This window comes from Monodon monoceros, unplaced genomic scaffold (genome assembly GCF_005190385.1).
Source record: "Monodon monoceros isolate NGI ecotype Baffin Bay Population unplaced genomic scaffold, NGI_Narwhal_1 Super_Scaffold_19, whole genome shotgun sequence".
NCBI classification, from domain to species: Eukaryota; Metazoa; Chordata; class Mammalia; order Artiodactyla; family Monodontidae; genus Monodon; species Monodon monoceros.
This window is the reverse complement of record NW_021703775.1, coordinates 9290458-9314337: the sequence shown is the minus strand read 5'-3', so window position 1 is coordinate 9314337 and position 23880 is coordinate 9290458. Positions and strand designations below refer to the sequence as shown.

At 55.6% G+C, this 23880-nt stretch overlaps 1 protein-coding gene across 13 annotated transcripts; it reads right to left on the bottom strand.

Moving 5' to 3' along the window:
* Positions 1-16: 16 nt before the first annotated feature.
* Positions 17-22735, bottom strand: GPAT2 (glycerol-3-phosphate acyltransferase 2, mitochondrial). Of its 13 annotated transcripts, none has more exons than XM_029232723.1 (24): positions 22659-22735; positions 22178-22285; positions 21290-21332; positions 13086-13504; positions 10376-10500; positions 10129-10242; positions 9342-9415; positions 8859-8963; positions 8496-8624; positions 5999-6098; positions 5446-5579; positions 5037-5136; positions 4724-4936; positions 4267-4386; positions 4016-4098; positions 3564-3682; positions 2827-2897; positions 2495-2753; positions 2258-2406; positions 1999-2076; positions 1334-1465; positions 1128-1248; positions 959-1024; positions 17-739 (listed from the first exon to the last, which is right to left on the bottom strand). In XM_029232723.1, the coding sequence occupies exons 5-24, from the start codon at positions 10427-10429 to the stop codon at positions 192-194; spliced, it is 2769 nt and encodes a 922-aa protein (XP_029088556.1). In that variant the 5' UTR covers positions 10430-10500; positions 13086-13504; positions 21290-21332; positions 22178-22285; positions 22659-22735; the 3' UTR covers positions 17-191. The 13 variants fall into 13 exon arrangements, 11 of the variants coding, with proteins under 11 accessions (XP_029088556.1, XP_029088560.1, XP_029088562.1 ...); XM_029232727.1 differs by lacking the exon at positions 22659-22735 and having other exon boundaries at positions 17-333; positions 533-739; positions 22178-22601; XM_029232729.1 differs by lacking the exon at positions 22659-22735 and having other exon boundaries at positions 17-333; positions 684-739; positions 22178-22601.
* Between the last annotated feature and the right edge of the window lie 1145 nt (positions 22736-23880).

Genomic DNA, 23880 nt, shown 5'->3' with positions numbered 1-23880 from the left:
AGACACTGCTGAGCTTGGGAAAAGAGGACTCATCCAGTCCTCTCGTTTATCACACCAGAGGATGCAGAAAGCAAGAGATGGCGAGGGGCAGTCAGACCTCAAAGATTTTATAGTCCAGCTGAGGGTTTGCAGCTCCTCCCAGGCCAGCCTTCTGGCTCCAGGGCACAGCTGTGCTCTGGGGCTGGGAGGTCTCAACGCCGGCCCCTCCTCCTAGTTCTAGTTACAGATGAACTGCCGGATGAACCGTTCCAGCTTTTCCTGATTGTCCCGGCTGGCAAAGGTGGGGGACAGGTGGAGCATGGGGCCTGCAGGGCTGGGCACCTGCTGCAGCACCTGGGCCACAGAGAAGGGCTCTGAGCGCTTGCCACGGGCGCTGTGCCCCTCCCCTGGAAAACTGCAGTGAGACCTGTGGCCCTGTAAGCCTCGGTGTCTGAGGGCAAACGCTGCCTCTCAAAGCACCCCCAGGGCCCCACCCGGGAGCAGAATGACCCAGGGGTTTGGGAGACTGAGCGGGGCAGGAAAACTGTCCTACCTTCTCCAACAACTACTGTCACCACACCTACTCGTGGGAGACGCTGGGGAAATCCCAGGGTGGGTACAGCTGGGCTCCCCTGAGCAGCTCTTTCAGGGTATGGGAGTGGGAGGCAGGGGGACAGAAGGGCGGAGAGACTGGCCCCTCTCACCCCCAGGTCTCTGAAGGTCCAGACGGCACTGATGGCGAGATTTGGGTCCACACACTCTGGAGGAAAGAAGTGAAGGCTACAGAAGGGAGCCCCGGGGCCCAGCTCCTCTCCTCTTGTCAGGACAACCAAAGGATAGGGCTCAAGCTGGACCCAAAGGCCTTCTCTGTACCCCTCAGCCGGCTTTCCTGGAGTTGGGCTTTCACTGCCCACTAGGGGGAGGCAGCCACCAGCAAAACTTCGCCTCCCAGGGCCTGGGCTGGCTGCTCGGGACTCACCGAAGAACCCTTCCTCCTGGGCGGTGGCCTCTAAGAACCGCAACAGCTGCTCCGCGTAGCCCGACTCTGTGGGAGAGAGAGATCTGAGGCCTGGGGCCCCACGCAGGCAGGGCCCCCACCCTGAGCGCTCAGCCTCTCCTCAGGACGGCCGCAGTCGCGCGGGCCTCACCAGTATCTGGCAGCTGGCCCCGGTGGAGGAAGGTGGCAGCCTGCGCAAAAGCCTTGAGCAGCGGGCTGAGCAGGCGGCAGAGGAAGAGGAAGAAGTCAGGGCAGCGCGACTGCTGGCTGAGCTGGAGGGAGACAGGCCAGGGTGAGGGCAGCTCCCACTGCCTCCCTACGGCACACCCCCCCCCCCGATGGCTTTTCCCAGCGCACCCTGAAGTACCGGCCCTCCGCCTCCTCGAAGTCGTCGCTGTCACTGTCGGTAAAGTCCCCACTTGGTTTCCACAGCAGTTTCGCACTCAAACGCCGCCGTCCGGTGTCGCAGGCTGGCCGGGAGCCTGGGGTCTGAGGGCCATGGGAGCCGTTGGTCCCTGTCAGGCTGGCCAAGGTTCAGCCCCGAGGCCCCCAGGCCGGGCACATGGCCAGCCGGGGAGGTGAAACCAGCACACGCAGACCTGGGGAGCCCAAGGGGATACCCCAGGCCGCACCAGACCATCACAGCTGCGGAGCCAACTTGTGGGGTGAGAGGAAGTGAGCACCCACCCTCAAGGGCCACAGCCCCTGTGGACAAGAAATGTGGAGGGCGGGGCTTATGCAGAAACCCTCAGGTGCATTTGTCCAGTCCTGTCACTGTAGCTACACACGGGCCCAGGGCAGATGCGCTCTGACAAGTCCCATGGTGGAGAGTGGCGAGGCGGGGACCAGGCTTCTCTCTGCTAGGCCAGGGGCTGTACACACACACACACACGCACGCACGCACGCACGCACGCACCCCCCACACACAAGCCAGAGGAGGAGCCCGGGCCGCTGTCACTCGGTGGGAGGCTGAAGGAGGCCAGACCCTGGGCAGGGGCTTTGTCTCCAGCTGCCCTTCCTACCTCCTCGGCAACTAGGAGCCCACACTGGATGAGGCGGTCCAGCACCTCCTGACAGTAGCAGTAGGAAGACTGGCAGGGCTGGGGAGAAAGAGGCACCCATGTGGCCTCAGGAGAGCCAGGCAGGGGCCTGGCCAGAGACAGAGACCAGACCTACTGCCGCAGCACATCTTAGGGTCAGGGCTCGGGCAAGCATGGGCCCTCTCCTACAGCCAAGAAGGGGAGGCCCAGGACTGAGCCGGGCTGGTGGGAGAGGCCTGACCTGCAGCAGCAGCAGGTCCTGCGGCAGCAAGTGCATCAGCAGCAGGATCTGGTGGTACAGCTGGTTCTGGCTCAGCAGCTCGATGCCCTGCAGCTCCCAGGGTCCCTCAGGCAGCACCCTGCCCACCAGCAGCCCCCACACAGCACAGGCTGGGGGAAGAGGGGCCGGACGTGAGGAAGGAAGCCAGTCCCCTCACCCCTACACACATCCCACCCCTCCCAGGCCCTAGGGACTCACCACCCACGGCCTCGCTCAGGAAGGCGGGCAGCATCTCGGAGCTCAGGCGTGCCAGGTGCGCGAGGCCTGGGCCTGGCCGCAGAACCACCAGCAAGTCCCCCTGCTGGACGCGCAGCAGGGCCACGTGCGGCCGCAGCAGGCTCAGCGTGTGCTGCACCAGGCACTGCAGCTGCCCTGAGAAGCCCACATCAAAGCCACGCAGCAGCGTCTCCTCTGTCAGCCAGGAGAACTCCCCCAGGAGCTGTGACAGGCACACGCCCTGGGTGGGCAGCAAGGGGCTCAGCAGCAGGGCCACGCCTCCTCCCCCAGGCCCCCACCCCGCCGTGCCCTACCTTCTGGTGCTTGAACAGCAGCAGCGTTGCCATGATGGCCGTGCTCATCACCGCCGAGCTCGCCACGCAGGCTAGGGCCAGGGGTGCAGGGATGCTGCTCAGGGGCGGAGGCCCGACAGCCCGGGCCCTCCGTCACCAGGCAAGCCTTCCCAGTCCAGCACACACCTCCCTGGCAGCAGCCACATACACACCCCCATACGACTCCACCCCTGGGAAGGGGAGAGCAGGCTCGGTCCTTGGGTGCCACCCTCCCCAGTGGAGAAGTGGCATTTACCAAATACATGTTGAGAGCCAGGCTGGGAGCTCAGGGACCGTCCCTGCCTCTTGCAGGTCTACTACCCACCAACCCACAGTCTCTGCCACAGAAGGGACACTTGAGAAGATGGTAATAACAGTGCTGTTAAGAGCCCCCTCTGTGCCAGGCACTGTGTTTCGTCCCTTACATGCATTGTTGAGTTCAGCTAATGTCACCTCAAGAGAGTGAAGTGACACGCCTGAGGCCGGGCTGGGCGGCCGCCTGTGTGCCCTCACTTAGCGGCTCCATCATGTCCTCCCTTACTGACCCCCTCCTCAGGGGCAGGGGAAGGTGTTCCACTCTTCTTCACATGTCCCAAGTGGGCCACGCAAGAGGGGGCAGGTGCAGAAACCCACCTGGAAAGGAGGGCCCTGACGACTGGCCAGCTCTGAGAACAGAGTTCAGGAGCCTCCCTCAAAGGCCAGACCGAGGTTCCCCTCACCATTCAGGACGTGACAGCTCAGCCTCCTGACCAACAGCTGGTCCTCTTCCTTGAGGGCCAGAAGGGGCCCGGTTACTGGGGTCCACTCCTGCACCTTCTCAGTGTCGGGGACGACGGTACTGGGATAGAGACACAGATCACAAGATGAAGGGACCAAACCTAAAAACAATCATGGGGGAGCCCAGAGCTTTCTCAAACGTGAGGGTGTTTCCCATCCCCGAAAGAGGTGGGAAACCCTAGTCCTTTCCAGGCCTGTGTGCCATAACCCACACTCAACTTACAGCCAAGGAGGGGTGCCTGGCATGGTTTGAGATGACCCAAGTTATTTGGTGGGGGAAGGCTGGAGCTGGTGATGTGTTTGTGGTTCTGGGAGGAGAGGGTGCCAGCTCACGAGCTAGGGCCTAAGAGCGGCCTGCCTTGCCCCTGAGACCCTCATCTTCCTCTGCCCTTACCACTGGCCCAGCACGATGGGCTGCAGCAGCTGCTCCAGGGTCTGCCTGCTGCCCCAGCAGCTTCTGGCGTTGACGGTGTATTCCTGTCCAGGACAAGGCTCTTAGGTGGTCTGCCCTGGCCCACCAGGAAACCTGCATACAGCCCATCTGAAGTAGGTAACACTACCCCTGAAGTGGCCTTGAGGGCCAGGCCGCCAGAAGCCCTAGGACAGACCCCAGGTGCTCCCAGCCTTGCCCAATGGGGTCCATACGTGCAGGGAGAAGGGCTGGGCCAGATGCACACGGACGCAGGCTCGGCGGCTGCAGCCCCAGCCTCGCAGGCTCCACAGAACAGCCAGAGCTCCGGTCCACAGCCCCAGTGGGGCCGAGGCCTGCAGGGAGAAAGGGGCTGGGGGAGCCGGCTTGCCTGGAGCACGCTTTCTGCTCAACTTCATCTTGGGCCCAAACTGCTATATGACCATGACCTCTCCAAGCTCATTTTCTCCCCTGTGAAACAGGAGAAATCCCTCCCTAGCAAGGTCTTTTGAGTATGAAATGAGAGGATGACTGTAACAGCCTTAGCAGGTGCCACAGGAGAATGACCGTGGGGCTGAAATTCCTTTGTACTCCCCGCTTAGCCAAGCCCTGAGGGGACTCAGCCACACACAGTATTGTGCCTCCTCTCTGGAGATGGCGTCCACTTAGGTACCCAGGGCAGGGGGCTCTCACGTGGTATGTGTCACGGGGTGCATCTGGAACCAGGTCGTAGGTGATGGCCACTGGCACCAGCATAGCATCTGGGACGATGCCCACCTGGACCGCCTGCACCACCAGTCCCAGCCACGTCTGACCCAGGGTTGACAGCCGAGGCCCCTGAGCCCCAGGCGGCTCCTCCAGGAAGATGAGCAGGGGCTGCCCGCTGACCAGCAGCTGCTCCACAGCCTGGAAGTGGGTGGGGGGAGGCAGGTGTCAAAGCCAGAACAGCAACAGGCCCCCATACCCTAGCCTGGCCCCATAAACAACCACTGGGCATAGCACTCACCGCATGGACTACAGCCCTTGCAAGGACCCCCTCAGAGCTGTCCAGGGAGAGGTCGGCCTCTGGGGGCAGGAAAAGTCCCCCAAGTTTCTTCAGCAGAGCTCTGTGGGGCACAGGGCAGATGAGGGAAGGCGCTCAGGAGATGGGACCAAGCAGGAGGCTAGTGAGAGCCTTGGTCCACACAGGGCCAGCCTGGGTCCTGCCTGAACACTGAGGCCAGGCATAGTCCTAGAGCCCATAGCTGACCCTCCGTCTGAGCCCCACAAGCTGGGGTGGCACAAAGTTGAGAGCAGAGGGGCCAGGAAGAGGGCCTCCGGGAAGCTGCTGCCAGAATACCGCCTGACATCCCCACACACCCCTGTCCCGGCCTGGGGACCTCTCCCTTGTATGTCTAAAGGCACAAGACTTTTACCTGAGGATGGGGGAACAGGTGCGGGGATCCCAAGCCACACGGAGCACGCCCAGGCCCTGGGAGAGCAGCACAAAGGGCAGTAGGATCCCGTCCAGGAGTGACTTGTGGGTAGAGAGGAGGACGAGCGGCGAGCCCTGCTCCAGGGAGAGCCAAAGGGAAGTGCCAATCCACCCCCCACCCTGAAGATGCAGGGAGCCAAAACCTAGTGCCTACAGCCCCAGGGCGGCCCCGGAGGGGGGGGGGGCGGGAGGGAGGGAGGGAGGGAGGGTTCAGCTGAGCAGTTCTTCCTCTGAGCACATCTCCCAAAAGCAGAGGAGCTCTGTCAACAGCTTTTAAGGTAATGCATTGACGTAATGGTTGTTAAGACCATGATGAAAAGCCGTTAGAGGAAGCCTCGTGGGAGCAGGACCGTGAGACACAAAGAGAAGGTCGTCAAAGAGCACTGGATTTTTCCCACCAGCTGATGGGGCTGGTCCCGACTCAGGGCTTGGCCTAGCCTCTGCTCCTCTGTCCCCGCCATCCCATCCCCGTCCCAATGGAGGGTGGGCCTTACTGCCTGGGCGGCCTTGTGGACCATCTTCATCTGGCCCTTGTGCAGCTGTACGTTCAGGAAGAGGCAGTTCAGGATCCGGAGCAGTGCCCAGCTGACCAGCCTGGAGAGCAGCGCCCAGTCTGAGGCATGGCAGGGCACGGCCCACGAGGCAGCCCACGGCAGCCCAGAGGGCCGGCCAGAACTCCTCTACAGTGGGCACTACTACTGTCCCCACTTTACAGAAGAGGAAAGTGAGGTTCAGAGAGGTCACAGAAGCTGCTGGATAAGAGAGAAAGCTAAGTGCGGGTGCTGGGACCAGCAGGGGGGCCTGACAGCAGAGCCTGCGCCGGCAAGGTGCTGCCGTCTCCCAAGACGACCTCATGGCGCAGCTGCCTCGTATCAGCCTCTGAGCATCTCCCTGCCTCCTTTTACCCCAAAGGTGACCAGAGAACCAAGACTCTCTCCAGGCATAACCCGGCCTTGTCTCTGCAAACTGCTGGGAAAAGTAAACTAAAAAGGGAGGAGTTAGTGATACAAGAAGGAAAGGAGATAGCTGAAGGGGCAAAATCTCTGGGGAGGGGTTGTCCAGAGGCCCAATGTGAGGACTGGCTTTAAATGAGGACAGAAGCGTAGACACAGGCAGCATGGAGATGTGCGGGACACACAGCATGTCCTCATCTGATGGCTTCTATTTCTCCATGAAGCATGAGGTGGTTGGTCAACAGTGGATAAGTTAGAGAAGGAGCAGTCTAGATTGGAGCCTTGGAGAGTGCAGTGTGCCCCTCTGAGAATCACACTTATAAAGAAACAGGTCCACCCAGTGTGTTTCTCTAGTGACATTTGGCTGCTTAGGTGCAGAGAAGGCAGGTAGCTGGGTTCAAACACAGCCGGGTTGGGCCCAGTGACTCCTTCACAAGAGCACTTCCTCACAAGGAGCCCTGGAATCGAAGCTAGGCCTGGAGGGCAGGAAAGACAGGAGGGGGGACTGATGGCTGGTGTAAAGGTGCTCAGGTCATGGGACTGGAAGTCTCGAAAAAGCCAAAGAATTGTCACAGGGAGGGCTGGTCGTAGGTCACCAACAACCTCTACTTCCTGTTCTTGCTCAGTTGACCTCTTAGCACTTTCAACACAGCCGAGCCTGACATGTGCAGCCCTGTGCCCTCCTTCCCTCAATGACTCAAGCATCCCCCCGCTTGAAGCATCACCTATGTGCTAAAGCTCTGCAAATACATGTTCCTGGCCCCAGTCTCTCTTCGGAGCTCCAGACTCACATACATAAGCAGCTGCCTCAGTGTCTCCACCAGCATGTCAGGCGTCAGAAACTCTTTATGTCCAAACACCTTTTGTGGGCCAAGCCTGCCCCCTCCCCTCCGACCACACCACCAGGTGCTCAGCCAGAAACCCAGCTCTCCTGCAGCTTCCCCTTTCCCCCTCACTGCTCCCACTGCAACCCTCCAATCCATCAGTGAGTCCTGATAATTTCATATTGGTCTCTCCATCGTCTTCCTAAGTTCTACTGTCACGCCCATCCCCCATCATTACGTCTCACCTGGACTAACAAAACAGCCTCCCCAGATGATCTGTTCTCTACTCTTGACCTCAATTAATCTTGTTATCATTTTCTGCTTATAACCTTTCCATTGGTTTTCACTGCACTTGGAAGTCAAATCCAAACTTCTTGTATGGCCCTGCATATCTGTCCCTTCTACCTCTCAGTTTTGTCTCCAACAACTCTCTCCCTCACTTGCCAGCTTCCGACCACATCAGCTACTTGAGCAAACCTGGCCCTTTCCTGCAGCCACAGCTTATGCTCTTCCCTCTGGTAGAACTGTTCCCTCACATCCTCACCTCCCCAAGGCTGGCTCCTTTCCCCCTTTTGTCCCTGGCTTACAAGTCCCTTCCTCCCCTCCAGGTATTTTCATTCCTAGCCCTTGTTCTGTCCTTCTTGCAGGCGTGTGTATCTCTCCTCACTCTAACCTGTGCATCCCTCCATTTCCCCAGAAGAGTGTCCTGCATCTAAGAGGAGCTCAGACCTGTGCAGGACAGATCAGGAGGGAGCAGGTAGTGACAGCAGGATGAATATGGGAGGGAAGAGGAGGGCCTATAAGATGGAGGAACCAGCCACCTCCTGTCTCTCTCCACAAGAACCTGACCTGGGGAAAGGTGGAAGGATAGAGGAGGTACTGGAGTCTAGGTCTCAACCAGGGGTTCCTGGGGTGACCCCCAAGCCCCAACCCCCAGGACAGATACACACCACCAGGCCAGCAGTGGTGAGAACGTGGGCTGGAACCTGGGGGCTGGCTCAGATCAAGGCCCCTGCCCCTTATCCAACTGGTCCCACTGAGAAGGCAGCTGTCTTCAAAAGGTCTCACAGTGTCCAGCTCGGGGGCTTACTCAGACTGGTAAATATAACACCCAGCTTCCCAGGAGGGGAGTCTAGTCTTTACCCAAGCCCAGCCAATGCTCCCTCCCAAAGGGCAGAGGCCCCAGCCCAAAACACCCTTCAGTACAGAGTTACCTGAGCAGGAAGGGGCGGGGTGGGGCCTGGATGTGGCCCAAGATGTGCTGTACCTCTCTCTTCACGTGGCTGGGCACCTGGCCTTCCCCAGCCCCTCCTGGGGCCCTGCCTGGGATGACATTCTGAACCCTGTGGTGTGAGAGGCAGTGGTGTCAGGCTGGAGCAGGCCTAAGTTCACTTCCCTCAGCCCCACAGAAGCCCCAGGGCACAGCCTCCAGTCTTCACCCTCCATCTTTAAGGAAGGGCCCCAGACCAAGCTAACACTCTAGAAACCAGCCCTTTCAATCAGCCCTGCCTACAGCCTTTGTCATCCCTTCAAGGATCCCAGAAGTACCAGCCAGACCCCAGTCCCTGCCTCCTCACCCAGTGCTTTCCATGACCTTCTGTGGGGCATCCTGGCAGGGGGGTATGTGCTGCTCCAGTGACCACAAGAAATAGCAGAGCCTCCGAACCAGCCAGCCCCGAAACCTGGGCACAGCCCCCGAGCAGGGGGTAGATCTCTCAGCGGGCCCGCCCCTGACTAGGGCCCACAGAGGGCATTCCATCAGGAAGGGGTCACCCTAGCCCCACGGACTGGGAACACCTGAGCCTGGCTTATCATGGAGCAGGAAGAGGAGGCACCTGCCCACCTGTGGCCTATTCCTACCCCTCCCCCCAGTGAGCAGGGTGCAGGCCCAGGGCGTGAAAGCTCACAGAAGGAACTGCAGGAAAGCTCAAGGCCTGCCTGTCCCCACCTGTGGGTTTGGAGCAGAGGAAGGAAGAAAATGATACCACAAAGCAGGGCCCCAGCAGCCCTGCACCCAAGGGCCCTGCCCACCACCCTGCCCCACCCCCAGCTCTGACTACCTGGTGCTCTCCTCCTTCACCTGGATCACATTGCAGAAGCCTAGATCCATTATGCTTCTGTGGAAGAGGGACTCCTGCCCAAGAGGGGCAGGGACAGCATGTCCTTGGGGGGGCCTTTGCAAACCCACAAAGGAAAGCCCCTGCTCTGTCTTCTGTGGTCTTTGCCTGATGGACTATAGGGTTTACCAGGAGACAGGATTATAGCACAGCAGTTCCCAAAAGATGTTTGACCCCAGATCCTGAAGCTCACTTAGGAAAGAGGGTTCCATGGTCAAAATGGAAGGGCTGCATCCTCTGTAGAATCACCCTCTTGGAGAAGAGCGTATTGAAGTCTCTGAGAAGTTCTCTCATCCACAGCAGAGAACATGTAGCCTAAATCCCCACCAGAACCCTGGGTCCCATCAGCACCAGCACACGGCACCGACACACAGAGGTCTGCAAGCATGTGCTGAGTGCTCACTGACTCTGAGTGGGCAGTGTCCCCAAAACTGAACAGCAGGACTCATGCAGGCATAGTCAGACCCCAGCCCTCTGGCCGTGCTCTACACCTCCTCTCAGGCCCCTTTACACTTCCCCACCCAACTCTCCCAGGCCTGGGAGCCAGGAGCCAGCCCCAGACCAACAACCAGCCAACACTAGTGCGCCCATTCCGTGAAAGACAGCAGAGGCAGGTGCAGGGGAGGGCTGAGGCTGGGAGACATAAAGGAAGCTGCTGCCCAAGGCCATGGGAGCCATGGCTCCCAGAACCAAGCTTCACAAGGTAGGGCCTGGCTCTACCATCACTCACCCAGCTCTTGGGGGTGCAGGTCTGGCAGCAGCGACCCACAAAGGGGCGGTATTTCCCCAAGAAAGGGGTGACAGCCTCCAGCTTCATCCCAAAACCTGAGGACCACAGGCTGGTCTGGAAAAGGGCCACAGGGAGAGATGAGAGGACTCAAAGTCCTTGGCAGAGGGAGGGAGGCTCCAGGAGTGAGAGGCACAGGACGGGAGGTGGGAGAGCAGAGGGTGTCCTGGGAATGGAAAGGCTACACTACCTCCCGACCATTCTGGCTGCTTCTCTGCTGGCTTTGGAGTCTGGCTTCCAACATGGTGTCCACGGGGTCTATAACATCTGGGAACCAGCCGCCTCTGCCTCTCTCTCTCTCCAGAGGAACCTGACCTGGGGAGAGGAAGAAGGATGGAGGAGGTACTGGAATCTGGGCCACAACCAGTGGCTCCTGGAGTGAGCTCCATCCCCCCACCCCAGGACAGACAGACAACACCCAGGCCGGCAGCGGTGAGAACCAGGGCTGGAATCTGGGGGCTGGCTCAGATCAAAGCTTTCCCCCCCAACACCCGACTGGTCCCACCAAAGAGCCAACTATCCTCAAAAGGTCTCAGAGTGTTCAGATCAGGGCTCCCTCAGGCTAACATGAAGGAGATGTTTTGTCTCACCATCCACACCCACCCTGCCATCTCACGGCACAGATGGGCCTGTACTAGAGACTCAGACCCTTTCTGTGCACAGGGAAGGAACAAGGCTGGACTGGCAGGAAGGAGGCGTGAGACTGCCAAAGAGGAACAGGACCATTGTCACGAGACCACCAGGTCCTGCTCAGATGGCCTTCCCCTCGGCACCAGAAGACAGCCCTTTATCCACTTAATCATTACAGCAATGGGCCTAGGGTACTAGATGGGGGACAGGTGGGGGGTCAGAACACAGAGAGATGCCACACGGACCTGTTTCCAAGGAATGGCCTTCTGGCTGGAGATGACAGACTTTTCCACAACTGGTGTCCTCTTACATAGCACTCTGCATAGAAGACCCCACTTGGTATCTCCTCAGCCTCCTCCTTCCTACCATAATATAACATCTATCTTCTATAAGACAGCACTGAACCCCTCCCAGCCCAGAAACTGGGCCCTAAAAACCCTTCTACCCGGATCTCTCACCACGTCCCTGATGGGTAGGCTGATTCAGTTATTTATGTTATCCCTAACCCCACTACAGCGCACATACCTACCTTAGGAGTGCCTTCTCCCTTCCCTACCACTTCCCCAAATTCTGCCCACGGCTCTAAGTCCGTGATGCCTCTGCATCACCTTCTAGGTTTTTCCTCTCTTCCTTGGTTCCCCCAGACCAAGCCTGCCAGGCAAGAAGCCTCCTCCAGGGCTGAGACTTCATGTCCCCACATCATCTGAAAGTATCCTGAGGGCAAGAGCTGCAACTGACCATCTCTGTATGCCCAGCAGCTTGCCCTGCCCAGAGGAGGGACCCAGGAAATGCTAGATGACTGACTGTAACTCCCTCTCCCAGAGTTCCTCTGGGTCTCTCCTCCTCTCCCCAGTTAGCAGTTTAGAACCATGAGGCCAAAGCAGTACCAGGATCACAATTCCCCAGTGCACGGCTCTGGTAGCCTCCTTCCAAATGCACTTCCTCCTTTGAAAATGTTCTCACAGCTCCAGTCACAGACACTTGGCACAAGGAGTCCCCAAGCCCAAGCTGCAATCTGAGGAGTCCTGCCTGCTTTGCAAGGAGGATGTCTGCTCCCCAGCCTCAGAACACCCCTACTCTCAAACCTAACCCCACTAGATCCGTGCTAATCCTAAAAGACAAGGCAAGGGGTAACTCGTAGTCGCCAACCAAGTCAACTACTCAGCTCACATAATCCAGAGGTCAGTTCTGGGATAGATCTTTCTAGCACCCAAGCCCCCCCTCAAATGGGGATCTCTTTATCAGTCTGTAGCTCTTGCCTGGACGCCCCTCCCCGCATCTACAGCAGAGGCGGCAAACTGGCTGCCTGAGGGCCAAATGCAATTCACAGATGTATTTTCTTTGGCCCTGCAATATTCTAAAATGCGATAAATTAACCTCAACATTTAAAAATAAAAAATAAACCAAACCGGGTCTCCAGCGGCTGCTGTTAAAATACCCCTGCGACCTGACGTCTCTGGCATGCACCCCACAGGGCCTCCGCTGGCCGGAGCCCAACGTCACTGTCCCCATGTTCCTTTGGCCCCGCAGCACTTGCCCTCCCGTGTGCCGCCGCGTCAATCACACCTGATGCCCGGCCCCTGTGCGCATCTGAGCTTGACCAAAGAATCACATCCAGGGCTTCCCTGGTGGCGCAGTGGTTGAGAGTCCGCCTGCTGATGCAGGGGACACGGGTTCAAGCCCTGGTCCGGGAAGATACCACATGCCGCGGAGCAGCTGGGCCCGTGAGCCATGGCCGCTGAGCCTGCGCGTCCGGAGCCTGTGCTCCGCAACGGGAGAGGCCACAGCAGTGAGGGGCCCGCGTACCGCAAAAAAAAAAAAAGAATCACATCCAAACCCCTTCCCCTGTCTGGGACGTCTGTTCCCTACAAAGAACCATGGCTTGAACATGACCTCTTCGCCCCTCGGCCCGCACCCGGGGGGGAGGGGGAACTCAGAACTCGGGGCCCTCACAGACCTACGGCGAGAAGAGCTGCCCCGAACTGCCCCGAGACGGAAGAAAGGGCGTCTGCCACACGGGCCCTGGGTCCAGGGTGACGAGAGACCAAGGACCACGCACAGCAGGGCTCTCTGAGGGGCTGCCCCTCAGGCCACGGACCCCACAGTGGGGCTCACCTGCGCAGCGAGGCCTACAGGGCCGGCGCTCCCTCCAACCCTTGCCAAGCCCCAGAAAGGCCCTGCGAGTCGGCGCCCGAAGCGGGAAGGCCCTTGGGTGGCCCTGGGCCTTGTGCGACACGGCCCAGTCCCGGAGCGAGCCCAGCAGGTCTCACCTCACACCAGCCGCCAACTCCCGCCAAAGCAGCCGCCAAAAAGTGCTAGCGGAAGGCCTCTGAGCGCTGTCTGAAAGGCAGCTCTGAGAGCCAATTGGGACGCGCGCTGGGCCCGAAGCCCCGCCCCTGGCGTGCTGCTGCGCCGCACGCTGCGTGGCCACGCGGCCTTTACTGTGGACAGGCGGGGCTGCCTGTGTGGGCGGGGTTGGGGGGCAGCGTGACCGGCCTTGGCTCCTGAGTGAGTCCCAAGCTGTGTGCTGCTCGCCTTCCCATCTGGACCCCTGGAGTCGTCTGCGAGACCCAGGGTACCCGAAGGATAAGGACGCGTGGGCCGCCAGGTTCTAATGAAAGAGGTTCCCAGGGTACACGTGCTGCCAAGTTGCAGTGTAGGCTCTCGCAAAATCCCAAACTGGGGACACCTGGAAAAGAGATCACCAGAAGTCACTTTTGGTTCGTGAAAAACAAGTCAGGCCTCCTCTGTGTCATTTCCTTCGTTGATTAGAACCCTAGACCACAGTCAGGAACTTACTGCAGTCACGAGGTGCCCGAGTTTCAGCTGGCCCTGTGACCAGTGTGCTTATTCGTGTGGTTATTTGATTAATACCCTGTCTCCACCCTAACTTCAGGTGAACGAGGACTGCATAGGTTCGTTCATCTTTTGATTGTTCCCAGGACACAGCAGGGGACCAGCAAGTAGTAGGCAAGGTGTACAGAATAAATGAAGGAGGGGATGATTGTGCTTTGTTCTTACACTGCCCTCCATGTAATGACAGCCGGAGAATCCCACAGTTTCAGAACACTGTGACACTGAGCAAAGTCACATCGGAGCCTGGCTGGGTTCACACCCCCACCTGCTCTCTGACTCGACAACCCTGATCTGACTGCTCTCACCCTTCCCCTCCAGGGTGTGGCCATTCCTCTACCTTCTTTGTGCGGTTTTGTGTCTATCTATGCAGGCTATATGTTTCTGTCCGTTCCCTTTAACCCAGGTTGCAATGTCCTTTTAGCATTTTCAGAATCCATTTTGTCCCCCATCTTACCCTTCTTTTGTATCAGCTTCAGAATCTGAAAAAAAAAAAAAAAAAACAAAACCAAAACACCCAAGACCACATTTAATTAGAAGTAAGTTGCCTCCTAAGAGTACAGACTTGCATTGACCTGAGGCCCCTTTGTTCTGGGAACGCCATCTGTGTAGGCAGTTGAGTTTCACAGCTGCCAGTAGGCCCCCACCATTCCTTCTTAGGGAAACTTAATGCTCAGAAGTAGCCCCAGATGGATGCTTCAGACTTGAAAGTTGCACGGATTGTGATGGCAGAGACCAGGTCTGTCATCTAGCAGAGTTTCTGTCCTCAGTCCTGTTGCTTCTTTGGAAGAAATGTGTTTTGTCTGTGTTGTTTGCTGCAGTTTGGACATTTAGAAAGAAGCACGTCTCTCAGACCTGCATCTTGGTTGGGATACTGAGAATTCAGTGTGCTCATCAAGCAGTGCGCAGAAAACATGGAGCTGTGGTGCAGCAAGACCAGCAGGCCGGCTGCCGTGCAGACTGACTAGCTGACCAGACCTCGGGGGAAACAGAGAAACTCACTGGGGCTTGGCCCTCCCTGAACTGGACCTCGGGAGCCCCACCCTGGGCTCAGTCCAGGCCGAATCACCCAGAATGTCCTGACACACGCAACTGGGTCCCTGGGCCCAGAGGCCCGCCCTGTGGTTGGGGGCCAGTGTTCCCTGAATTAGATGGGCTTTCCTTCTGTACGTCATCTGGAAAAGAGGACTTAGGCTGGCATTCATCTGGGCAGAGGGGCTCTGGCCCCTCTCTCTAGGGCTCAGCAGGGTGTGTCCTCCCTGTTGCCTGACTTGGCTGAATAGAGGGAGTTGGTGCTGAGGAATATTCCAGGCCCTCTCTTCCTTCCCCCTTGGAGATTTCCTCCCTAGCATTGATTTATCAAACAATCTAGTTCCTGCTAATTGCTGGATGGGCACAAATTGGGGGTGTAGACACTCCCCAAGTAGTCATCCCACACTCTTGGGAGGGGTGGCCCAATATATGACGATGTCAGTTCTCCCTCAATTAATCTAAACTTCACTGTAATCTAAATAACAATTCTAGCTATGTAAACTTACTCTGAAATCTGTGAGGAGAAATAAAGGTCTATAGATGCCTAAGTGAAATGGGGGTGGGCAGGAAACTCACTCCCATAGATATTCAGGTATACTACAATGACATCATTTTTAAAACAAACAAACAGGGCTTCCCTGGTGGCGCAGTGGTTGAGAGTCCGCCTGCCGATGCAGGGGACACGGGTTCAAGCCCTGGTCCGGGAAGATCCCACATGCCCTGGAGCAACTAAACCCATGCGCCACAGCTACTGAGCCCATGTGCCACGACTACTGAAGCCTGTGTGCCTAAAGCCTGTGCTCCGCAACAAGAGCAGCCACCACAATGAGAAGCCCGCGTCCGCAACGAAGAGTAGCCCCCGCTCACCGCAGCTAGAGAAAGCCCAAAGCTTCGCAGCAGCGAAGGCCCAAAGAGGCCAAAAATAAATAAATATTTTAAAGAGGTATGTTATTTTAAGCCACTTAGTTTGTGGTAACTTGTTACACAGCAGCAGAGAACTAACACAATCTATAGACAGGTCAAACTTAGCTGGATAAAGTCAAGTGGTTGTGTTGGAAGGAGATGTGGGGATGTTGGTCAGGGTAGACTGGAGAGGCCACTGTGGAGGTATTTTAGTCAATAGTCCACCTCGCCTACAACCTGCAATTTCATTTCCAGGTGTAGATGCGAAAGAAATTGACGCAGACCCATAGGCATGCATCTCACGATGTTCACTGCAGAGTTCTGGCCATGGAGGGGTGGGGCAAGGGCTGTTGGAGGCAACCTAGGTGCCCACCTCGGGGAGAATGGAAAGAAAAGTGGGCATGATTCACAGCATGGAGAGTTATGTTGCAACTAGAAGAGATTAAATGCACACATAGCAACGTGGATGAGTAAACAATGCCGAGCTTAAAAAGTAAGAAACAACATGAGAACCAAAACATTACCATTTGAGTAAATTAAAAACCACTTAAAGACAGTAGCCGTTTTGCAAGACCGTATACAGTGTGGGGGAAAAAGATCCATCCGCATGTATCCTGTGCAGAGGAAGGGAATGAGCGAGAGATACAGAGCTAAAAGAGAATAAGTAAAACAAGAGAGGGGTTTTATGTGGACCAAAGATGAAAATATGCCAAGGAATTTAACTCAACTCGAGAGTATAATGAGCCGCACCTGAGGTCCAATGACAGGTGAGGCGGCAGCAATGTCCACTCCTTCAAGAGGGACGGTTCAGTTGGGCAGGCAGAGAAAGAAACAGCCAATGCTACCCAAGTGGGTAAGTGCTGTGAGAGCAGCATATGGAGAGCAATAAAGGAGGAATTAATCCTGCCTGATAGGGCGTCCTGCCTTTCTCTTCATAATGAATGACTTATATATATATATATATATATATATATATATATATATATTTATTTATTTATTTATTTATTTATTTATTTATTTTATTTTGGCTGCACGGGGTCTTAGTTGTGGCACGCGGGCTTCTTAGTTGTGCCATGCATGCGGGATCTAGTTCCCCGACCAGGGATTGAACCTGCATTGGGAGCACCAAGTCTTACCCTGGTACTGGACCACCCGGAAGTCCCATAATGAATGACTTTTAATGTGAATGCCCGAAAGCCCAGCTCAAATTGTTTTTTGTTTTCTTTGAGCAAAGGGAATTTCTTGACTCAAGTCACTGAAAAGTCCAGAGGTAGCTTTCAGGCATAGATGCATTCAGGTGCTGCAATAATGTCATCAGGATGTCCCTTAAAGCTTTTCCAATCTGCTTCCCTCTGGGTTGGTGTCATTCTTAGGCTGAGCCCCTTGGGGGACAAAGATGGTCCCCGGCAGTGCCAGCTGTATACTCTCCATCTGACAAACCTAGAGGTGTGGGCATCCCTCTCCCAGAGTTTCCCACAGAATCCCCAGGACTGACGTTCTTTGGCCCAGAAAGAGTCACATATGCCCATGCCTGAACCAATCCCTATGACTCTGATGGCCACACCGGGTGGCACAACTGTCTGGGTCGGTAAGGGGATCATGGCATGGGGACTGGCACAAGCAAAAAGCCCAGCAACATGAAGCTAGACCAGCAGAAAGTGAAGTTCCCTGCTGCCTGGCAATTCCAGGGCAGCGGGCACCATCAGAGTCCTGGACGGGGGGGAGGTATATCAAATTTGCAGGCTTCACTTGGCAGCTGGTTGTGGGTGGCATGGGGGAGCAGTGACATTAGGGCCCTCTAGCATTTCCTCCAAGAAGGAAAGTGCCTCAAGAAATACCTCCCTCTAGGCCCTTCTTCCTGCCAAAGAGTCCCTTTCCTAGAGAGCAAAGAGGCTAGCATGCTGTGTTTCAACACAAATGGCTGGGGGAGGGCCCTCGTGGGGTCCTGGGTCATTGCAAGAGAGTCCACGTGGAAGCAAATCTATATAATCAGTTGCCAGAAAAGTACTTAACTGGCCTGTATTCTTCCTGTACCAGGCAAGCTGCGGGGACAGAATGGTCACACTCCCGCCACAAAAACCAATTCTGGGCCAGCCCCAGGGAATTCTGGGAATTCTCCAGCACTTAACCACCAACCTTTCTGCCCCACGCCGCCCAGGAGCAGCTGGAAGGTGGCTGCTGGCATTGTCTGCAGAGTCACTGGGGGCCAGGCTGGGCTGGGCAGGGCCATGGTGGGGTTCTGAAGGTCAGGAATGACCTTCTTTTATGCAGCCCCCGTAACACCTCTCCCCAAACCACTCCTGCCCACTGCCTGGGGTTTTCAATGCAGTCCTCCACCTCTTTCTGGCTGTGGTGGGCAGCGTGGTTATGTACTTGCACAGCTAGACGCACGAGGCTGAGCTCCAGCTGTGTGGGCAAAGAACGGGTAGCGGCTGCCTCTGGAGCAGGACATGGAGCAGAGGCAAACGGGTGGATTAGTTAGAATGCTTTCAGCCTCAAGGAACAGAAGGCCCACCTAGAAGGGGCTTAAACAATAAGGGAGATGGGCCTCCTGTGCAAAGAAGCCCCAAGGTAGGACAGCCTGACACTGCTTAGCTCAGCGCTGCAGTGGCATCAACAGAGACCCAAGCCTCTTGCACCTTTCATGCTGCCCGCCTCAATGGGCCAGCTCTGTTCTCAAATCAGCTTCCCTCCTTATCACAAGAGGGCTGCCACAGTTCTAGCCATCACATCCAGCAGGGGATAGCACCCAGGAGAGGACACCTCTTCCTGGATATGTCTTTTTAAGAGTAAGGGAACTTTCCCCAGAATCCCCGTAAGCAGTTTTTCTGTCATAGCTCACTGACCAGAATGGCATCACACACCCATTCTTGGTCAGTCTCCAGCAGAGGGCACAGGAAAACCATGACGGCTTACAGGGACTCCCCCAATAGCACAGAGCTCTAATACTCTAGCAGCAACTGCTGCACCAGAACACAGAGGTTCTTCCCACTCAAAGACCGGTGGAGAGGAGACTGGAGTTCTAGTCCTGTTTTCTCCACCAGTCATTGTCTGACCCTGGACAAGTCAGGTCCCCCATCGGTCCCCCACCCGCAGGCATTCTCTCCTCACGCCTTGCCGACACAACTCTGATTTGGCTTTGCGGCGATGTGCCCAGCCGGGGAACGGATCATGACTGGAAATGGTTGTGGAGCACTTCTGCCCTTTGTTAACTACTTGCCTGGGCAGCCTCCACTGCAACTAGGGGTAGCCATGTGACCTACTACCAGGCAAGGAGAAAGAAGGAGGACTCTGCTGGGATCCTTCTGGGAGATGGTCTTCTATAAAGAAAGCCTCCTCCTCTTTTCTCTCCTCTCTCCTCCCTTCTTTCCAGTTTTGTTTGCCATTAAATGAGAATGTGATGTTTGGAGCTTTGGCAGCCATCTTGCGACAATGAGGGAGATATCAAGAAAATCTCAGACTTGCCAACCTCATGCTTTGGCTTTTTGGGGGCTGTGGAACAGTCCTGCGACCACATAGATTTGTTATGTGAGTAAAATAAACTCCTGTTTAATTAAGCTCCCATTACTTGAGTCTTCTTTACTTGCAGCCAAACATACCCTAACTGACATAGAGCTCAGTTTCTTCATCAGTAATGTGAAAAGAATGGTTCTGATTGTGGCCACCCTCCTGTGGGCTCTCATGCTCTGTGACGAGGGAATCCTCCTAGAATTCACCCACCAGGCCACTGAGGAAAACTAGGTTCCTGCTAACTTTCTGTCTGTCCCTGCAAACTTGAGAGGACAAATGGTGAGATTAGAGATTCCCTGAGCTATTTCCTTTCCTACCAGTAAATTCTGCCCATGACCAAAACTCCCAGAGGACACGGGACAGGATCAGTTAGAATTGCGTATAACAAAAACACAGAAACCTGACAGCAGTGTCTTAAACAAATAGGGTTTGGGGTTTTTTCCCTGAAGCAACAAGAAGTCTAGAGGGTCAGGAGGCCACGGCTAGTCAAGTTGTTAGGGTTGGAGTGAGGTCATCAGCGACCAGGGTCCCTTCAGCTCTGCCATCCTCAGCAGGTACCTCATCCTCATGGTCACAAGGTGGCGGATGCCTCAGAGAAGAGTAAGTGGCAGGTGAAGGGCAAAGTTGAAGAGCCATTAGAGCTGCCAGGAAAGCAGTAGCCATCTTGGAAACCCCACTCAGAGGACATCTGTCATCAGTCATCCTGGGTTGTATAGCCATCCTCAGCTTTAAGGGAAAGGAAGGGGAGGGTGGCTTTTGGATAGACAACTAGTCACACGAGCCAGAAGACCTGGGACTCAGCCCAGCACTGCTTCCTGCTGCCCTCTGTGAGCCTGGTGCTCAGTTAATGCTTTGAGCCTCAGCAGTCTCATCTGTCTGACACAAAGGAAGGAGCCACATTTCAAGTGCCCAAAGCCACATGTGGCCAGTGGCCACTGTGTTGGACAGCGCAGGCCTGGTGGCCGTACCTCTGGCTGTTAGGGTGGCAGCTGCTGGCATTAGCCAGAACAGGGATTCATTTGTGAGAGAGACGAGGGGAACTGCCAATCCCTGCTGATCTGTGGCTGTAAGACAGCTGAGAGTCAAATGCTTTCCTGATCAAGATGCTCCATGGACATGAGGTCACCTTGACTGTATTTGTGCATCTCAGAGTCCAGACCTGTGGGCTCAGTCATGGTGGGCAGGAAGGCCCCAGAGAAGAGGCATTGTGGCTGCTTGTTGGGGGATATGGCAGCTTCCTGGGTTGAGAGGGGAAGAGCCCCAACGGAACATGCTCAGACTAAGAAGGAGATTTTTAACGCCTGTGCCTGGAACATTCTGCCTCTAAAGAATCAGGTGAGCTCAGAGCAGGGAGCCAACTACAGAGAGAGGGCGAGAAGGCTTCATATTTGGAAAGTGCACAGAAACAGTTGCTCAGGCTTTGGACGCAGAGCATCAGAAACTCCAGGAGGAATGAGATCAGCTGAAAAAAAAAGGGTTTGATCTCGTAGACCAAACTGGAACAGTGGCGAATAGGCCAAAAACGGAGTGGAGAACAGTCAGCCGCTTCCTGACTGTTCCTGTAACCTGGCTCCTTTTCTATGGAGGAAAGTGGGACCAGCTCAGGAACAGGCTGAAGGGGATGACGGACAGGAGAGGCAGGGAAGCTGGGGATGCTGTAGGAGAGGGGGCAGAGGGAAAGCCTGTGCTGCTGGCACTTCCCTAGGGTCACACATGGCTTGAGGCCTTTAAGAACCAAGGGAGGCCCGTCTGGGTCCCAGAAGCTCAGGGAGAAGCACTTACTCGTCCAGCCAGCCCTCCCCAGGCATGGACAAGGGCAGCAGCCATCAGCCTCTCTCCCCACAATGCAGAAAAAAGAGAGCTGGAAAAGGCAGACAGGGAGGGACCTGGCCTGGTTTCCCCCTGGGAGGGTCAGCCCAGGCCTCCAGCATCCCATGGACCTTGCCCATCCCCATGTGGGCTCAACCTTTAAACTCTTTGCTCAGCACTATAAAAGTTCCAACCATTAGCAGTGGCCAAGCAAATGCCCCTGGCCTTTGACCTTGGCACATGGCAACATTCCTCCTTTTTGGAGGAGGCGTGCAACCCAGGAACTGAGAAGATCTTTCAGCCAACTTATATATCATCTCACTTAACTTCCCAATAATCATTCAAGGTGAGTATCATTCTTACTCACTTTATAGATGAGGCAACAGAGGCTCGGGGAGGTGAGGGTCACCCTGTGGAAGAGCCAGGACAGGCTTGGTTATGCTGCTGTAACAAATAGCTCTGAAATCTCATAACTTAAAACAGTATTTCTCACTCCCACTATATGTCTCCTCGAGGCTGGGAGGGGGATCTGCTCCACGCAGGCCACTCAGGGATTCAGGATGATGAAGCCTCCACTCTCTGGAGCAGTGCCCTTCTCAAACTCCCTATCGGGGGAAGATACAGCCGGAGGGTCCACACGCTGGCTCCTCTATGCTTTGGTGTGACCCTGCCTAACTGGAAAGGAGCTGACGAGTCTGGGAGAGTCTGGGATGTCTGATGAGCTACACCTGGTTAGGAAGTGGAAGCAAGATGAACTCAGGTGTGGCTAATGTCAGTCTCTGCTCTCATCCCCGCATTATGCAGCCTCAGATGACTGCGAAAGCTTGCTGTGAGCTGCATGGCGATATGCAAATTCAAGGGGCGTCAACACCATGGCCCCCAGGCATTCTCATCAACTCCCTCCTTAGCCCATCTGCAGGCAGAGACAGCTCTGCAAACCACCGGCCCTTGCAGGCCAGGGGGACAGTTCAATGACACCACCATCACCACCCCAACTCCCGGCCTGCCCTCCCACCCTCCAGCCTGTACACTACATCCCTGCTGAGTCCCACGACCCTCAGCTGCCCTCAGGTTCCTGAGCCTGAAGTTGCCTTTTCATTCCTGTGGAATCTGGAGCCCCAGTCCCACCCCTAGTTCCCCATGCCCAGGCACCTGCCCCAGCCCTCACTGGCAGCAGCCTTGCTAACAGCCTTGCTAATCTGTTCATTATCTACTGCTAGCAGAGGTGCCTGGTAATTGATAACTCAGCCCCCACCTTTAATTGCTTGCCTGTCTTGGGGCTGTCTCGGTTTCGTCTGGGCTTCCTCCTGGTTCTCTCCATGCCCCCTGGGCCCTTGGTGTTCAGCCTCTGGGCTCCTGACTTCTTCCTGGTCAATATTGGTGTTTGTTTCCACCTTCTGCAGAGCTGGGTTTTGTTGCTTCTCAGGCCCCGGATGCAGGAGTTGCAGCTGCAGCCAGCAGGAGACGCTGCACCCCTGCCTGATCTACCGTGGGAGGCTGGGAGGCGGTTAAAGCGATTTGCCCCGGAATGAATGGAAAGTACTGGGCCAGTGGGAGGACTCAGAGGGGGAGCAGATTTCATTTTAAACAAAAGGCCAAGCTCCTCTGGTGCAGAGCTGGCCGGAGGAGCTGCTGCCTCGAGGGCTGTTGGGAGCCTTGAAAGGGGCGGAACCAGGTGCCTGGAAGGTTCTGCCCAGACTCTCTCCCCACTCTCCCCACCCCCAGGGTTTTCTGACCTGATTCCCTTGAGTCTGGGCCCTGACCTCATTCACCACTTCTCTCCCTGGCATATCACCAGATGGGCCAGGTACAGATAGAATTTGGAAGTGTCAACAACCTGATGAGTGAAAAAAACAAATTTCAGAAAAATGGGCGTAATAGCCCATTTTTCTAATAAAACTCTTTGAATGTGGTGTGCCTTTATTTGTAAATCTATAGTTTTTAAAAGTTTGGTAAAATGCCCACCAAATTGATGAGTACTTAATTTTGGAGAGTGGGATTGGGAGAGCGAGAAGGGAAGACTAGCATTTTATCTTTACTGTTTGAACTATTTTACTAAGAAAAGGAGCAAGTGAACATTTGCCCTCAGTGGCTCTATAACCTTGGACAATCCACTTAACCACTCGGAACCTCAGCTTCCTCATCTGGAAAATGGAGGCTTGTCCTGAATCCCCTTTCGCTCAGTATTAGGACTCTTGGTTGAGATCAACCTAAATCAACCCAAGCTTGTATAATAAAGGGGGAAGTGTTTCATAAAAGGACCCAGGGGACTTTTACACATCCGCATCTTAGGCAGGAAATGGAATGCTGGGGATGTGTCTCCACCTCTCCTCGATGTGTGCCTTTTCTCTCTTTAAAAAATTATTTCTCAGCTCCCACATTCCCCTGGTGGAAAATATAGCAGCAAGGTTTATGAGTCCAGCCCACTAGAAAGGCCTAGGTCCTAACTCTAAAGTCCTGGGCAAGGTTCTTATTGACTAGCTTGGTGATTGTATCAGTCCCAATAGGCTGGGCTATGCTGTAGCAACAAACAGCCCCTAAATCTCAATGACTCAAACAGTAAATTGATTTCTTGCACATGCAACATGTCCACTGTGGGTCAGCAGGAAGGTTCTGTACATCATAGTCACTCGTGACCCAATCTGATGGAGGCTTCATCTCAACAGGTGCGTCCAGGACCTCAAAGACAAGGAAAGAGACAAGAAGGACCACTTAATGCTTCTGCCTGGAAGAGCCCGCACACTGGGAATTCTATGCTTTGGTGTGACCCTGCCTAATTAGAAAGGAGCTGACGAGTCTGGGAGAGTCTGGGATGTCTGATGAGCCACACCCAGTTAGGAAGTGGGAGCAAGATGCACTCAGGAGTGGCTAATGTCAGTCTTTGCTCTCACCACCGTATTATGCAGCCCCAAACGACTGTGAAAGCTTGCTGTGAGCTGCATGGCGATATGCAAATTC

Coding starts and splice junctions, on each gene's coding strand:
- GPAT2 (XM_029232723.1), bottom strand. CDS start 10,429: ATGTTGGAAGCCAGACTCCAAAGCCAGCAGAGAAGCAGCCAGAATGGT. Junction 4,387..4,723: donor CACCCCGTGACACATACCAC/GTGAGAGCCCCC, acceptor TTCTCCCTGCAG/GCCTCGGCCCCACTGGGGCT. Junction 3,683..4,015: donor CCCATCGTGCTGGGCCAGTG/GTAAGGGCAGAG, acceptor TCTCTATCCCAG/TACCGTCGTCCCCGACACTG.